The sequence below is a fragment of the Mesoplodon bidens genome, assembly GCF_964165515.1.
Source record: "Mesoplodon bidens genome assembly, chromosome: 7".
Lineage (NCBI taxonomy): Eukaryota > Metazoa > Chordata > Mammalia > Artiodactyla > Ziphiidae > Mesoplodon > Mesoplodon bidens.
In genome coordinates, this window is record NC_138164.1 from 80,758,692 (window position 1) to 80,777,427 (window position 18,736).

The 18,736-nt window shown below is 36.7% G+C and overlaps 1 protein-coding gene across 8 annotated transcripts in view; it reads right to left on the reverse strand.

Moving 5' to 3' along the window:
* The window catches only part of MTMR2 (myotubularin related protein 2), a 107,862-nt gene that overhangs the window by 61,266 nt on the left and 27,860 nt on the right, over nt 1-18,736 (reverse strand). For all 8 annotated transcript variants that reach the window (XM_081239733.1, XM_081239740.1, XM_081239738.1 and 5 more), the window contains one exon: nt 7,410-7,515. In XM_081239733.1, coding sequence (XP_081095859.1) covers nt 7,410-7,515 — 106 coding nt within the window. The remainder of the gene's footprint in view (nt 1-7,409; nt 7,516-18,736) is intronic.

Consider the following 18,736-nt stretch of genomic DNA (forward strand, 5'->3'; position numbering starts at 1 on the left):
TTTCTTAATCCTATTTCTATTTCCCACAAATTAGTACACTGTATTACTTCTACAATAAAAAAAAACTCTCAAGGTTATTATAAAAGACACAAAATTTTACAAATATGAGTCAGGTAATTTTGGAGAGAAAAGTTTCAGTAAAATGGAAATCATGAGGGTGTGGCCTGAAGTCATTTCTCTATTAAGCATGGAAATGAGACAACTGTGAACATTTTCAAGTGTGATGAAGGAACTGAATTAGTGACTGTCTCTCTTCCAAATTATCCTCATGGAACTTCTTCAAAGTTTTTTTTTTTTTTTTTCTTTTTGCGGTATGCGGGCCTCTCACTGTCGTGGCCTCTCCCGTTGCGGAGCACAGGCTCCGGACGCGCAGGCCCAGTGGCCATGGCTCACGGGCCCAGCCGCTCCGCGGCATATGGGATCCTCCCAGACCGGGGCACGAACCCGTATCCCCTGCATCCGCAGGCGGACTCTCAACCACTGCGCCACCAGGGAGGCCCTCTTCAAAGTTTTTTCAACATTGTTCTCTCTCTGATTTTTATCTAAATATCTCCCATCAGAAAAAAAAAAGATCATAATGAGCTAGAAGGGTCAGAGATGGGACTGAGTCTATGATAAACGGGCTGACCATGATTTGTTTCACTGAAGAGCAGAAGAAGTACATTCCAGATGTGTGAGTGAGTGATCATGAATGCAAGTGAGAATGAGCACATATTGTGTAAGGGACCAGAAGAAGAATCCCTATCTATCAGGGTGGGATTACACTTGGGGACAGTTAGAAGTACAGTGTGATAGTTGTGATGGGAGCAAACACACAGAACCCTGAACACAAGGTTTAGAAGTCTGCACTCACTACTGTAAGAAATGGGGATCCCCTTGAAGAATTTTTAAACAGGGTATCACATATGAAAGTGATGTCAGAGGAAGATTAGCCTTATGGTAGTGCATTAGCTGTATCAGACAAAGACAAGCCTATCAGACATAAGAACTAGAGGACTGTTAACAATGGAAAGTAAAGGGGAAATGAGCATTTTTCAAAAGATATGACATTCTATTAAAAGAGAAAGTAACTTCGTATTTCTCATTCTCTTCAACTGATTAGTCAAAACACTTTTCCTGGGTACCTTCCACATTCCAAATATGGAGTTCTAAGGATACAAGACAGGACAACAGATATATCTGATCTGTATATATCTTATAGTATATTCTCTTTTTCTTTCCAGAACGTTTATTTTTCTTTAAATTCTTGTTTTTGTAAATGCCCTCCAAGTTTTTTAAATATGTTTAAATGTAGTAGTACTTTATTTACTTATAATGTAAACTGCTTTAGAATGTTCTGCCCTTTCTGCTCCCAAGGTATACCTTTGTCATAGTACCTATCATATAATCATGGATTTGCTTACCTCCTTTTCCACTGTACATATAGATTTTTCTTAAGTCTTCTGTATATACAATCATTTATAAATAATAAGAGTTTTGTTTCTTCCTTTCATTTCTTATATTATTTATCCTTTTCCTATTTTACTGGCTAGGACTTCTAGCATAATGTTGAACAAAAGTGGTGATAGAAATCATCATCATGTTTCTAAGTTTAAAGGAAATGCTTCTAACATCTTCCCATTAAGTATGAGGCTTATTGTGGAGTTTTGGTGGGTATCCTTTATTTCGCTAAGATGTTCTTTTCAATTCCTAGGCTCAAGAGTTGATGTTGGTATGAGGGGTGGTGGTATTAATCATAATAAGTGCTAATTTCAATCAGTTTTTGCTCTGGCTATTGAAATAATTACATATAATAGACACTGTTCTCTGTTTACCTAACATCTGTGCTATGAGCCTTAACTCATTCCAACTAGATTTGCATACTTACAGAATATGTCAATATTACATTCATGTACACACTCTAGATAAGAAATAATCCAATTATCTCTGACCTTTGGTTCATAAAGAAATATGAATATAACACAAATTTTGAAAGGATAATCACACTTGCTTGATTTAAGCCCATTAAATATTTCAAGGGCAGATGGTTAAGAACAAAACCCAAAATATTGTTAACTTTTATCTCATATTTATTTATGTATACATGAACTATATAAATATATATATATTCTGAGATCAAATAGGCCTTCTAAAATAGAGATAAGAAACACAGAATACAATTTCATTTTAATATTTGATTTTGAATTGAAGACAAACATCCATATAAGTGTCATATCACAGGCATCAACAAAGGAAAGGGGATACTGCGTAGCCTGACTTTTATCTTTTAATCACCACCATTTAAGGAACATACTTCGCTTAAAGCCCAATGCTATACTAATTACTATTTATACTATTAAACAGTATAAATACTATACTAATTAAAATTTATACTATTTATAAATAAATAGAGGTGTGCATTTGAATTTTAAAATCCTGTATTTCATGGGATTTTAGTCTTCAGTGAGCAAATAAATCAACCAAACACAAGTTCCCTAGGTTAATTCCACTGTCAAACTTTAAAAATATGTTCTTATTTAAGAAAGTCTGATTTTAAAAATTGCAAATTTTAAAATAATTAAAAATTCTATACAAAAGGATTTTAAGTTTTTTAAATGAAATTAAATAGGCTGCACTACCAAGTGAAGAACAAGTGAAGCAAAGAGAAAACACTAATGTTACTGAGGATTCAATTTATCAAGCCTAAGCTTGTGCTCAACTTTTTAGAAATATATCTACTGGATTAAACCTGTATATGACTTTTTCCACAACAAACAAGGCTCACAGGGTGAAAAAGTACCACAAAAAGAATTCCACCTGAGTAAATACAAGTTCAAGATATCTAGAATAGTCCACTACCCTCACTGATTTTCCATTCTGCTTTACTGATGTAGGAGCAAAGAATCTTGCTTGACTAAGAAATTCATAACAGAAGCTTTCACAGCTGTTACTCCACTACAACACTAACCTTTCAGGAAAGTGTCACTTCATGGTGCCTGCAGCAGAAAACCTATACAATTCGATTTAATATTTTTAATGAAACAGGATTAGCTTTTCAATGCATTATGTTCTTTACACTTCTATTTAAAAGTTGTTACTAACAGAGCTTCTAAAACGTTGAGGCTCAGGGCAGAGATAAACAGTGAGGCTATGTGGAGAACTCAAAGCCTAGAGGTTAACCAACTTCAAATCATCTGTGAATGATGATGTTCAAACTACCATACCAAGCCCCTCATCTCATGAATAGAGCCAAACCATGGTCAAAGAACAACACAGCTGTCTGCAGTTAGTTGCACCTATAATTTACTAGAACACTACCATTTTATAGCCACTAAAGGTATACATAATAAAAGCAAAATATCATCAACTAACAAAATTGAGAAGGGGGAGAGATCAGATATTATTAGAAAAACCATCTTTTATGATTAATTAGAAAAGCAATTCTCACTTATTAAGGAATATTGAAAACCGCTATTTCTACCTCAAAAATGTGTTAAAGTTATTCCTTTTAATTAAGAAAATCGCACTTCACATTTGAAAAAACTTAGCAACAAAATTATGGGAGAAGAGTCTCTCTGGATAATGTGCTGTACAGGAATATGACCAATCTGAGACCAAATATCAATAAAAGGGCAACACCTAGCTGTGTGCCTTTAAGCACATGATTTAATTCAGCTCTTCTGAATACCAGGTTGCTCTTTGTCAAACGGGGTAGTGATATCTGTCTCACAGGATTGTTGTGAAAGTTAAATGAGATAAGTCGTGTATAAATATTTATCCAGGTAGCAAACTACATTTTTTTCAATTATTAGAAGTATGTTCTTCCTCCACCCTACACATACATTTGAAATCAGGCTGCATTTTTAAAATGATATTAAATGTTACTCATTAATTTCCCTTCCACAATGGAAAAAAAGACTGTGATTCAGGTAAAGATTATATCTAATAATCAAGGATATCTTTTAAAATGAGGAAACAGGAAAACAGTCAGCTTAAGCATATTAGTTTCCTTTTTTCTCTGTCCTTTCAGGCACTCTACCGTGGAAAGTACTGTTAACCTTTGGTTGCCCAAAACCATCTTCTCCTTAATTTAACATTTAACAATTGTCTCTTCATTTGTCTATTAAAAATTATCTGAGGGCCCCACGAAGTTGTGAAAGATGCTGAACTGACAAGGCACTAATGGGGATAATTCCTGAAGTCATGGACCTGATGTATAAATTTAACAGATTCCCTTAGTATCCTAGTGCTAAGAGAGTCAATAATTCAGGACATTTTTGTGTCTAATGTAAAACCTGAAGGGACAACAGCATAAAATAATACTATTCCAGACAAACTTACATATATGATCACCAGACTCATTATCTCCAAATAGGATGTATGCAAATGATCTTTTGCTTCAGCAGGAGAATAAAAGTACTTTGTTACCTTTTTTGGGGAAGGGAGGGAGGGAGAGAGGAAGGAAGGAAGGGAGGGAGAACGTAGTGCCCAGATCTTGGTTTCTAATACCATTCTCCAATAAAAGAAATCTGGCTCCCTGAGAAATGGATGATGATTCTAGGACTGGGGCAGGAAGTATCAAGATGAGCTTGGAGTATCTTTCAGTGACAGAAAGTAAGGAAGAGCTAATAAACAAACAACAAACCAGAAAATCAACAACAGCAGCAAAACACCATAATGATGGGAGTATGTCAAAGGGACACAAGATCTGACTGAAAGAAATCCCAATCTGGAGCTGGAACAATTTGAGCAACAAAGTAGTACTGGACTGTAATATATAAAATAAATATCCATGAATCTATACTGATATAAATAAATGATTGCATAAATCAATAAATGAGGGAGAAGAGACAAATCTCTCATGCAAAAGAAATGAAAGGTGTTCCACTCTAACAAGGTAGAGTCTGGGCTCCTTAAGCATGGACTGTGCATAGTTACTTCCTTTCAAAGAGTACAGTATAAGGATAAGAAGGGGAAAAAAGAGTATTTTATAGTAAAAGAACCTAACACTACCTCAACCAAGTGATTAATGTTTACAGCAACAGTGACAAATCATGTTGATAGTATGTACCTTTGATATATGATGAAAATGGCTCTTCACCTCTGTGGTCTTCTTCCCCAAAAGATATAATCACAGTCTAATAATGGGTAAAACATCAGACATTCTACAAAGTATCTGACCAGTGCTCTTCGAAACTAACAGGGTCATGAAAAACGAAGAAAGTCTGAAAACCTGTCACAGCCAAGAGGTGCCATGCCTAAGGAGACATGACTACTAAATGCAGTGTGGTATCCTGGATGGATCATGGAACAAAAAGAAGGACATTAGGTAAAAACTAAGGATATGTGAATAAAGCATTGATTTTAGTTAATAATGCACCAACATTGGTTCATTAATTTTGACAAACATACCATACTAATGTAAGATATTAATAATAGGGGAAACTGGATGTCAAGTATCTGGGAACTCTGTAGTATCTTTGCAATTTTTCTGTAAATCTAAACCTGTTCTAAATTTAAAATTTTATCTAATAAAAATAAGAAATCAATTATAATATTTAATCTGCAGATTAACATTATGACCCTTATTTTGTCCCAATGTAAGCCAGTCACTCTTATTATGGTATACATGACATCCTGAGGAAATAAAGGGGGTCTGCACACAGAGAAGCTGACAGTGGAGGCCTCCTTTCAGCATCCTACAATGTACTGCAATTCACACCCATGCCTAGTTAAGTAGTACTAAGCTAACCCTCACAAGAATACACACATGGTTTAACATATTTTAGGCAAGAAACAGCAGGTAAAATATAATATTAATAATATAAGCACAGGCTAGAAATAAAAGCGACATTTCTCCCATTCCTAATATGAGTTCTTTATCAGTCAAAAGAAGTTAAAAACGATGATGTTTTTAACTAATAAAATCTGACCAGAAGTAGGCCAAAAAATTTCAAAATTATCAAGAGGCCTAGAGGCCTTTAATGTATTTTTATTAATGTAATGACTAAACCAAGCTTAGATACATATATCAAATATGTATTTTTATTTATTTTTTTTTTTTATTTTTTTTTTTTGCGGTACGCGGGCCTCTCACTGTTGTGGCCTCTCCCGTTGCTGAGCACAGGCTCCGGAGGTGCAGGCTCAGCGGCCATGGCTCACAGGCCCAGCCGCTCCGCGGCATGTGGGATCTTCCCGGACCAGGACACGAACCCGTGTCCCCTGCATCGGCAGGCGGACTCTCAACCACTGCACCACCAGGGAAGCCCTCAAATATGTATTTTTAAATAGTAATAAATTAATGAAAGGCAACAGTGGACTTATATCCACTATTATTAATGATAAACCCTGCCCTAAATGTATGCTGTGCTTCAAGATAACAGCTAATGATATTATGAGGGCTTTTTAACCAGCACAACATATATTCAGATTATAAAGATAAATGTTTATCATTTGTAGCAATGTTTAAAGTCCTGCTAAACCCAATTTAGTATTTTATGACATTTCACAAGAGATAATGGCAAATATGCAGAAGCCTTTACACACGCTTCTAACCTGTCTTCCTTACATTTGTTGGATTCTGGTTTTGAAAATGAAATACATGAAAAAGATATATTCTCAATATAGTCTCAACAGCAAACGACTTCATTAATGAAAACAATGTTTTAGTTAAAATTGTGAAAGTATAACCACTGAGAAGGCAGTCATTTGATTAGAATAAAAAGATTTTGAGGTAAGGTTTAAAGGTTATCACTACATATGAAATTCATTTTCCCATCATTCATAGACAAGCAGCAGTAGAAAAGCAGATGAATCCAAAAATGTACAAAGTGCTACAGGATATCATTGATATGGTTAGTTTCATAGCAACAAGACCTTTAATAAATAGAGGAATACCTACGTACTATAATGAGGTATGTAGCAACTATAGCACAGTATTTAAGTGACTTAGCTCCAGAACTGGACTACATGAGCTGTAATACTGACAATTAAATTTATTAGCTATGAGACCCTGGACGGGTTATTTAATCTCTCTGAGTTACTGTCATCTGTAGAATGGTAGTAATAATAATTTCTACCTCACAGAATCGCTATAAGTATTACAAGAGATATTTCATTAGAGCACTTAGAACAATACTTGGCACATGTTAAGTATGCAAAAAAATTAGCTATTATTGGGAGTACTCATGAAAATCTTTTATATCACAAAATTCATTAATTATCTTAAAGATATCAAACCCAGAGATGAATTACACATTTTTCTTTTACAAATAAATAAGAATGGCCTGTTCTGGGATATTACATAAACACTCAGGTCTTTGAGACTTCCATCAGTGTCTCCTTCTTAATTAGTTAAAGGTTATACTGATAGTGTGGCCACAAACAGCTAACAGAAAATACTCACTAGAACTTAGAAACAGTATACGTACCCTCAAATCAGGAGAAAAGTTCTCTGCAGAAGTTGATATGGAATCCGATGATACAACAGAAGCTGATTTTGTATGCACTGAATTCTCTGAATGAGAAGTGGAAGCACTACAAGATACAAAAGCACAGTGTGTTTGAAAAATGGGCGTGTTAAAAACCAATTTCAGAAATTTTATTAACTATAACTATTATTTCTTAAAACTTCCACTGCCAACCAGTCCTTCTTTGCCTATTCAATCTTATCTCCAAATACTGATAAATTGCAAGCTCTATTGGTTAAGAATAGGGCTAAGTATTATTACCATACACATTTCCTCTGGACAAGCTTCCCCAGTACTCATGAATACACTCCAGGTTAATTCTTCCTTTTTATCCAACCATCCATTTATTCATCCAATGATCAGGCTAATGTGCAAAACCATTACACCAGGCACTATGATTTGGAGATAAGTATGGCAAAACCCTCATGTTCATAAAGCTCACAAGCTTGTGAAAGAGACAGACAAGTAGATAATGGTGCAATGTGATAACTCTAACTACATACACACACACACACGGGGTGGGGTGAGGGCAGAGAGAGAGAGAAAGAGAAAGAAGGACTATGATTACGAACTTGGAGAAAAGAAAAGAAAGCACCTAACTCTACCCAGGAAAGTTTAGGGAAGACATCACAGAGGAGGTGATATCTGAACTGAGTCTTGAACGATAGGAAACTGTCAGGCTGACAAACAAGGGAATTCCAAAAACAAACAAAAAACACTACAGCAGTATAGAATTATCAAAGAGCACAGAACACTTGAGAAACTACAAATAGTTCGACAGTGCTGGATGAGCAGAAGAGCAGAAGAGAGAAAGATGAGCCTGTCTTTGTACCTTGTACCTTTCCACCAAACCAAATTCTATATTTTTAACAAGCCTGTCTTAAATATCCACTTCTTCCTTTACAATAAGTAATCACACTCTAGAGTTACTTTTAGTCTCTTAAATTCTTATAGAACTTTTGATACCTGATCACATACTGCCTTTTACTGTTTACTGATCTCAGGTATGTAAATTTAGTTTCACCAACTAAAATTTAAATACCCCAAGAGGGAGGATCGTGTCTTTATTTTCCTTAAAATCGACTTCAGTGCCTGTGTATACAGTTAACATGTATTATGTTTCTTAAATTCAAAAATACAGGACTTCCCTGGTGGTCCAGTGGTTAAGACTCCGCATTTCCACTGCAGGGGCCATGGGTTCAACCCCTGGTCAGGGAACTGAGATCCCACATGCCCTGCGGCCAAAAATACAGTGACAATATACCTATGCCACAAACTGAAATGATTTACATCATTTCCTTTTATCAGTAAAAAAAAAAAAATTAATTATTTAAGGAAGAAAAATCAATGGTAGAAAAATCTCAGACACTCTGAATTGAAACTTAAAGTTCTGATAAAAAAATATTTTTTTCTGAAGTTTCATTCCCAACATATTAAAAGTCTCCCTCACATGAAAAGTCAAAACTTCTTCATTAGATTCTGATGGAATAATCCACCTTGAGGTTGTGATAATATTTAAGAACCATATTTTTGTTTTAAAATTTGTTCATCATAAACCTGTGTATAATGATTACTATTTTTACAATGTGAAAATCATCTCCCCTCAAAAAACTGTCAGTTCATTTTTTTATTGGTTTTTTCAGCTTTATTGAGGTTTGATTACTAAAAATTGTATATATTTTAGGTGTACAACATGTTTTGACATATGTATACGTTGTGAAATGATCACCACAATTAAGCTAACTGAAACATCCATCAGCTCACACAGTTACCTTTCTCTGGTGAGAGAATTTGAGATCTACTGTCTTGGCAGTTTCCAGTATACAATACCGTATTACTAACTATAGTCACCATGCTATACATTAGGTACCCAGAACTTAATTTGTAACTGAAAATTTGTCCCTTTTGATCAGTATGTCCACTTTTTCCCTCTTCAGATAGGATTTGAAAACATTTTCTTTCACTCGGTAGGTCACTTTTTCATTTTGTTTATTTTTTCTTTTGTTATAGGGAAACTTTTTGTTTTTGATGTAGTCCCAATAGTTTATTTTTGCTTTTGTTGCCTGCACTATTGGTGTCAAATCCCAGAAACCATTCTCAAGACCAACACCAAAGAGTTTTTTCCCTATGTTTTCCTCCAGGAGTGTTACAGATTCAGGTCTTACTTTTAAATGTTTAATCCATTTTGTGTTGATTTTTGTGTGTGATGTAATACAAGAGTCCAATTTCATCCTTTTGCATGTGGATATCCATTTTCACCAACACCATTTATTGAAGAGTCTATCATTTCCCCACTGTGCATTCCTGGTGCCCTTTCAAAGGCAAGTTGAGTGTATACATGTGTGGTTCTAGTTCTGGGCTCTCTATTCTGTTCTAATGTCTATGCGTCTATTTTCTTATGCTGGTACCATATTGTTTTGATAACTATAGTTTCGTAATACAGTTTGAAGTTAGGAAGTATGATGCCTCCAGCTTTGTTCTTTGTGCTCAAGATTGCTTTAGCTATTTCAGGTTTTGTGTGGTTCCATACTGACTTTAGAATTGTTTTTCTATCTGTGAAAAATGCCATCAGAAATTTTATGTAGAATGCGTTCAATCTGTAGATCACTTTGGGCAGCAGTGACATTTTAACAAGATTAATTCTTCAAATCTATTAACATAGGATAACTTTCTATTGATTTGTGTCTTCTTCAATTTCTTCCATCATTTTATAGTTTCCTTCATACAGGTCTTTTACTGCCTTGGTTAATTTTACTCCTTAGTATTTTATTCTTGTTGATGTTATTGCAATGAATTTGTTTTCTTAATGTCTTTTTTGGAAAGTTCATTGCTAGCATATAGAAACAACTGATTTCTGCATGTTGATTTTGTATCCTGCGACTTAACCGGAATTTGCTTGTTAGTTTTAACCGTTCTTTTGGTAGAGTTTTTAGTGTTCCATGTATAAGATCATGCTATCTACGATATGTTTTTCTATATTTATACAAAGTGAAAACCACCTCCCCCAAGATAAACTGTCACTTCACTTAAATGAGTGAAAATGGCATTCCAGTGTGAACACTTCAAAATTGTTTTTTCAAATACAAACATCTCTTTATTTTATTAACTATTTCAAAGTATAATTGTGTAATTTTTTTTGTATCCAAAAATCTATATTATACAAAGGAGCAGTCATAAGAATTCTATTATCTAGTTTTATAATGCAAGGAAAGATAAACTGATAGCCTGAGAATGATTTCTTCCTTTTTTCCTGTACCAATTTCTGAGTAATTAAATTCCATGTGCATTAAAATAACAAGTAAAATAGACAAACTTTAGGCACAGTACTCTAACAGATATTGATTGCTGCCTGCTCCATATATATACACACCCCTTTCTTTCCTGACTTTAGTGAGGACAGTTTGTGGCCAGCCCAAGATGATGTGCTTGTTTTTGGCTCCCTTGTGTCTAGGAAACAATGTGACACCATTTTGGCTAATGAGATTTAAGGGGCAGTTTATTAATTGTTATTGAAGCCTCTTATGTTCTTAATAAAGGGGAGCAGAAATAGAAAGGCGGTCCTTAACCTTTCCTACTTTCTCTTGCCTGTACCAAGAACATAAAGCTTGGATATACTGTGGCCATCCTGTAAACATGAGCAAATGCTGGCTTGCAAAGGACACAAAAGAGCATAAAGTCCTTTCCTGGTGAGCAGCTGAATCTACACCAACAACTAACTCCCTACTTTGGGAATTCTGGTTATGTAAAATAAATGAAGTTCAATTTTTAAAATCACTAATGGAGTTTTCTATTCTGTATAGCCAAACACAATTCTAAGTGTTACAGCAATCAACACCTCACAAAGTCTATTTTGAACAAGCTGAAATGCATGGTACTATTTTTTATGTATATGACCTTCTGGGAAAACAGAAAAAACATGTAAAGGCAATAAAACACAATTTGGAATTATGGGTAGTGTATACCTAAAAATAATAGTATCAATAGGAATATTATAGCATGTACCATAAAGACACCAAATAGTTCTTTAGAGCCAAAGTATGAAATAAACAAATTTAAGAGAAATAAAATAACAAACAAAACCAGGTCTTGCAACTAATACTTTGCAGTCTCAAAGAATCAATCTTTCAAGCAAAAGTGTGGAAAACAGCCTTTAATGATTAACTTCTCTTTTCAGATACACATAAACGTGGGTAGATATTGTGATCTACACTGTTGCATTTGAATAAGCACTAAAAGGTTTTAAACTCCAGGCAGGCAACGAGGGGCTGGAGGGGACAAGGGTGGGAATACTTGTGATTACAGCAAACACAAATACACACACCACCACCACCACCACCACCACCAGAACTCCTGAAAGTTCTGGTATAAACATGAAGTGGCTACTCAGACTGAGGGTGGCCACAGAATACAATTCTTTTTCAGCAGTTATTTTTCTCCTGTCATATGGGCTCTATGCATGCTTCTGATCACCAGGGCTACTACAATAATACAACCTAATTTCCACTGCTCTCTTCCATTTCCCCACTGCTCATCTTGAGGTCAAGCTCTCTATGTTGACCTTTTATGAACTGTTCCACAAACAAGCTCTGTATTTCCCTGAATTCATACCTTTGCTCATGCCATTCCAAAAAGAATGCCCATTTATCCCAATCTATTTATTAACATCCTACTTACACTTTAAGACCCTGTTAAAAGGCTAGCTTTTCCAAGAAATCTTCCCCAGGTCTTCCAGCTGGAACAAAACTCTCAGTCGACTACACTTCTGCCTATACTCTAAAATGGCACTTAACACCTTCCACATTAGACTAGAGCTCTTTGGTTACACAGCCTCCTCCTTTTAAAATTATAAACTGCTAGAGAATAAGAATCTTGTAATTGGCAAGGCATTTGAACTCAGAGCAAAGACTGCAGTCTGCTAATCTCATTAAGTAACCAATGACACTTTGATTTTCCTAGGCCCAGAAACTTCACTACATAAATTTCAATCCAAACATTCCTGTTATCCTTGTCATCCTGAACTTCAAAAATGCCAGACCTTCTGGTCCGACTATGTGTTTTCTCCATCCATTTTCCCTGCCCAAGTCTTCCTTCAGCTCCTGACTTTTCCTAACCTTTATACTAGACTGTTTACTCCATACTGAATAAATTTTCTTACATCTTCAACCAAATTCTCCCCTCCACCTCTCTGCTTCAACTGAGATCTCCTTCCAGGAATCCACTTCACTGCAGCCTTTTCTAGAGAAAACTTTCTTGTCCCACATCTTAAGAGCCCAAAGGTGAAGCCAGCATTTCCCCAGCTCCTTTCTCATGCTTCTACACTAGTATTACTTTTCCATCTTCATATATAAAAGCCTTCTTCCTCTGAGGTTCATGGGATTTGGGTATAAAACCTCTCTGTAACTATCATCCACTCACCTTTTAATTACTCCTCCTCACTCAGTAAGAACTTTCTAATCTGGCTCACTTTCTTCTCTAAAGCTTCTTTCTACTCCAAAAGTGCCTTCATCATGGGAATTTTAATGCCCGTAAGGGCAAACTAGCAACAACCTAGCTCAAAATTCCTCACTTCCTACATCCCTCATCTATATCCCCACCTTAGCAATGTGCTTCTGTACTTTATCATTTCTGGAAACTACCCAGCCTTTGTAATCTTAAACTTAAGGAAACCAGTATCTGACCACAGATGCTATTCTTTCCAAATATCTCACTTTCTTAACTTTCCCTTCATCTAATCTTCAACCTAGTGGTGACAACTCATCCTTCAACTCCTCCATTTGTCATTATCCTTCATGCTTTACTGCTCTCTCTATCCCCTTTCACTTCCTTCCCCATCCAACCTGGAATACACAGTAACATTTTATACTCTCTCTCGCCAAACACTCAGTATCCTTATATCCTTATCCACTGACCACCACTTCCCTAACTAATCCCTAAATTCAGATCAATATATTGAATAACTATCTACCTTCTCCTGTGCTAATGGAATAAATTTTCACATTGGGGCCATTTAAAACTCATGGTTAGAAAATATTAGCTAGGCCCTGGGCAGTGCTCAGCAACACTCCCACTTACCAAGTGATTCTTCTAAATCATCACCATCTTTTCCCCAAGCCAATCACATCCAATCAATCCAAAGTCCTGTAGAGTCTACCTCCCTATCATCTTTTTTTTTTTTTTTTTTTTTTTTTTTTTTGCGGTATGCAGGCCTCTCACTATTGTGGCCTCTCCCGTTGTGGAGCACAGGCTCCGGACGCGCAGGCCCAGCGGCCAAGGCTCACGGGCCCAGCCGCTCTGCAGCACACAGGATCCTCCCGGACCGGGGCACGAACCCACATCCCCTGCATCAGCAGGTGGACCCTCAACCACTGCGCCACCAGGGAAGCCCCCCTATCATCTCTTGAATGCATCCTTTTTCCTATCCTAATTCTTACTGTCTTAGCTCGACACCTCTTCCCTCGATTACTCATCCAATATATCATCCCAGACTAATACCAAAGTGATCTTTCAAAAACAGATCTGATCCTATCATTCCTCTGCTTAAAACTTTTTTCTAAATTGAGATATAATAGACATATAACATTATATTAGTTTCAGGTGTACAGCATAATGATTCCATGTTTGTATATATTACGAAATAATCACAGTTAAGTCTTGTTAACATCCATCACCATGCATATTTACAATTTTTCTTCTAATGAGAACTTTCTTTAAAATAAGTTTATTTATTTATTTATTTATTGGCTGCATTGGGTCTCTGTTGCTGTGTGCGGGCTTTCTCTAGTTGCAGTGAGTGGGGGCTACTCTTTGTTGCGGTGTGCGGCTTCTCATTGTAGTGGCTTCTCTTGTTGTGGAGCACAGGCTCTAGGCGTGCGGGTTTCAGTAGCTGTGGCTCGTGGGCTCTAGAGCGCAGGCTCAGTAGTTGTGGCGCACGGGCTTAGTTGCTCCGCGGCATGTGGGATCTTCCCAGACCAGGGCTCGAACCCATGTCCCCTGCATTGGCAGGCGGATTCTTAATCACTGCGCCACCAGGGAAGTCTCTGATGAGAACTTTTAAGATCAACTCTCTTAGCAACTCTCAACTATACAATACAGTATTATTAACTATAGTCACCATGCTGTACATCACATCCCCATGACTTTATTTCATGACCAGAAGTACTTTGACCACCTTCACATTTCACCCATTCCCTCCTGCACTAATCCCCTGCCTCTGGCAACCACCAATCTGTTCTATGTGAGTTCGGTTTTTGTTTTTCAGATTCCACATATAAGTGAGATCATACAGTATCTGTCTTTCTCTGACTTATTTCACTTAGCATAATGCTCTCAAGATCCACCCATGTTGTTGCAAATGACAAGATTTCCTTCTTTTTATGGTAAATAATATCCCGTTTTGTGTCTGTGTGTGTGTGTGTGTGTGTGTGTAGCACATTTTCTTTATCAATTCATCCATCAGTGGACCCTTAGGTTGCTTCCATATTTTGGTTATTGTAAATAATGCTGCAATGAACATGAGGATGCACATATCTTTTTGAGTTAGTGTTTTTGTTTTTCTCAGATAAATATCCAGAAGTCGAATTGCTGGATCATACAGTAGTTCTATTTTTAATTTTTTGAGGAACCTCCATCCTGTTTCCCATAGCGACTGTACCACTTTATATGCCGACCAACAGTCTACCAGGGTTCCCTTTTCTTCACATCCTCACCAACACGTGTGATGTTTTGTCTTTTTGATAAGAGCCATTCTAACAGGTGTGAGGTGATATCTCATTGTGGTTTTAACTTGCATTCCCTGCTTAAATCTTCAGTGATTACTCACTGCCTACAGAATCGAGCCCAAACTCCTTAGCACAACACTTGAAGTCTTTCATGATCTGGCCTTTGTTCTACATATCTAGCTGGAGCTCTTATTCATCTGAACCCACTGGGAACGGCTTGCAGATTCTCTAAGTTCTTTAGCTACTTCATGCATCTGCACCTTTGTTAATCCTGCTGTCTTTGCCTCTAATGTCCTTCGTACACTTCCATGCCCTCTTTGCCCCTATCCATCTTGTAAACATGACTACTTCTTCCTTCACTGTTCACTGTACATATTTCTATCATAATACCTGTAACACTGTATTGTATTTACTCATCTACGAGCTCCTCTTCTCAGACACTTTGTTATTGTTTACTATTCCAAGATCATTTACCACAGATCGTTTCCCTATCTTGCTCGCAATAAAATATGTAAAGCATCTAAAAAAAATGTAGTACCATGTGTAAGTATCGATATTAGCTGTAATTATTTATGACAAATGAGTGTTATTACACAGAAATTATGCCACCCCAAGTAAGATTAGCTGCATAAATTTAAAAAAGTATAATGGCAAGGTTGCTGTTTCACCTCTCATTAATACTACTTTCAGCTGTGACATATTACAAGTCAGAATACAAATGTCCCCTAGTGACTGTACCCACAGATTTACTGGGGGGGCAGAGGGGACAGCAAGATCTACAATTAAAGACCTGGTATTCACAAAATAAGGAGTTATGTCTTTTGGACATTATGTTAGAAGTATTAGAAAAATGAATATTTTTCCCACTATAAGGGCATGTGTATTGGCACTGTGAACGCAATTTAAAAATGAAGTCTGTCGTTGACATGAACTGATGGTGCCCCCCCAAATTCTTACAATGAAGCTCACTATGAGCCCCAAAGTGATTATAATTGGTGACAGGGCTTTTAGGAGATAATTAAAGTTAAATGAAGTCATAAGGGTTGGGTATAAATTAAGATCGATAGGATTAGTGGCCTTATAAGAAGAGGAAGAGAGAAAGCCTATCGTTGCCCCCATCCCTACCTGACTCTGCAAGCACACACCAGGAAAGGCCATGTAAGAAAACAGCAAGAAGACAGCCACCTGCAAGCCAGTCAAAGAGAGTCCTCACTGGGAACTGAATCGGCCAGCACCTTGATCCCAGACTTCCCAGCCTCTAAAACTGTGAGAAATAAATTTCTGTTGTTTAAGCCACAAGTCTATAGTATTGCTTTGTATGCAAGTCTGAGCTGACTAATACAGTCACAGAGAATAAAATTCATCAGAGGAGGTTTTCTTGGATATACTGATAGAAGTGAAAGATTTCCAATTTGAAATTGATAATATAAAATTAATTTTTTTCTTTACAAAAAAAGCTCAAAAGTTCTGAGAAGTACTAAAAAGGACATGGCAGTCCTACCAGAAGAGACTTAATTATGTCATCAGAAATAACCCTTCTCTGGGAAAAATATGAATAAAAATTAATGTTCATGTTGCCTATTATGTTTTCCACAGAACTACCTTTCCCAAAACTGTTCACCCCAACTTGATAGACACTCCAACTGCATGCAGTCATTTCCATCAAGAAACAGTTTATATTTTCATTTCTTCTTCCCTTCCTTTCTTTCACATTGAATGTGTTTTTTATTTCCCATTTCATGTCTCACTGTAGCTCAATACACTTTTGCTGAAAAAAAGCTGGAATCAGCTCATAACTGGATTCATTCAGGGATGTCAGTCACATCACTTTCTAATATGTAATATTCAAATCTACAAGAATAATGTTCTTCAAGCATCACTCCAACAATCCTGTAGCACCTGTATTCATTATGATGAAAGTGAGTATACTGGTACCCAATTGCCTCCAAATCAAATTAAATCTCGTAATAGCTTTCAGAGTGCCAAGGCTCTCCACCATACCTACTTCTAGCTCCAGTTTACATTTCACTCCAGCCAGACAAACCTGTTCCTTGCCCCTGGTCATGAGAATCAGACTCTTCTCTGTTTCCGCTCAGAATAGCTTCTAATTTAGTCTCCAAACTGTCTTCTCTTTTGACCAACTCTGGTTTTTAACCACCTGAAACTTATCTTGAAGGTGCATTTTCCACAATAAACCAGTCCTAAGTTATTCTTACTGATTCCTTTCAATAAGTCTAGTCATTCCAACACCTTTGCATTTGTATTCAGTTATGTTTACATTGATGTACTATGTTTATACTGATTCATTTTGTCTATATTGATTCACTGTTTAATGTACATATACCTTTAAAAATTTTTTAACAATTACCAAACCCTGACTATGTACAAAATACTAGATTACAGAACAGCCTCTGCCCTTGAGATTTCAGCCCGATAAGAGACATTATACCACATAAGCATATCAATAATACCATGAGAGGTACAAACAAGGGCCAGGAGAAAAAACTCAGAGGAAATGGTAATAATTTGAGGATTAGAGAAAAGAAGAAATACATTAAGTTGAACCATTTGAAATTGCTGTTTTGTAGGTAAAATGGTCAAATATCAGCTATTCCACATGGCTTGATGTGTTCAAATGAAGGAGAAAGAAATTCAGCTGGGTCTTTAAGGAAGGACTGCAAGGCACAGATCAAGGCTTTGCAAACCACAAGCACCCCCTCCCACCCCCTCAACACACACACACACACACACACACACACACACAGAGAGAATTTTTTTATAAGAGTTTTGGAAAGTATAGGGCGTATTTTGTGAATAATAAGTCACTGACTCAAACAAAATAGATAAAAGGCCTGGTACCAGAACACTGCGAATCCTAAATGCCAGGCTTAAAAACCTTGCTAGGAAAAGGCAAGGGGTTCACAATGAGAAACCACTCCACACCCTCTAGGGTGGCTAAATTCAAAAAGACAATAACAAGCGTAAGCAAAACTGTGGAGAAATTGGAACCCTCATACATTGCTGATGGGAATGTTAGATGGTATAGCCACTTTAGAAATCAGTCTTGCAGTTCCTTAAAAGGTGAAATGGAGTTACCAAATTACATAGCAATTCCACTCCTAAACATATATCCAGGACAAATGAAAACATGCCTACTTAAAAAACTATACAAATGTACACGGATGTTCACAGTAGCATTATTCATAATAGCCAAAAAGTTAAAATGCACCATGCCACCCCCCTGCTTGAAATCCTTCCATGGCTCCCCACTGCTCTTACTTACCTTAGCCTCAAGTAGCTACATGATCTGCCCCCGCCTCCTTCTCCAGCCTCCTCTTGTACATCTCTCTCTCTCTCCTTGCTCTTCTGTCCAACCACAGTGGCCTTCTTTGAGATCCTTAAATAAGCTGGCACCTGTGCAGGGAGCCTAGTTCTGCAAAACTCCCTGACTAGTTCCTCTAAGACTACAAACTTTAAGAAGGAAGAACTGTCCATTTTGCTCGCCATTCTATTCCTAAGACCTAGCATGGTACCTGGTATAGAACAGGCACTCAAGAAATACTGCTCAAA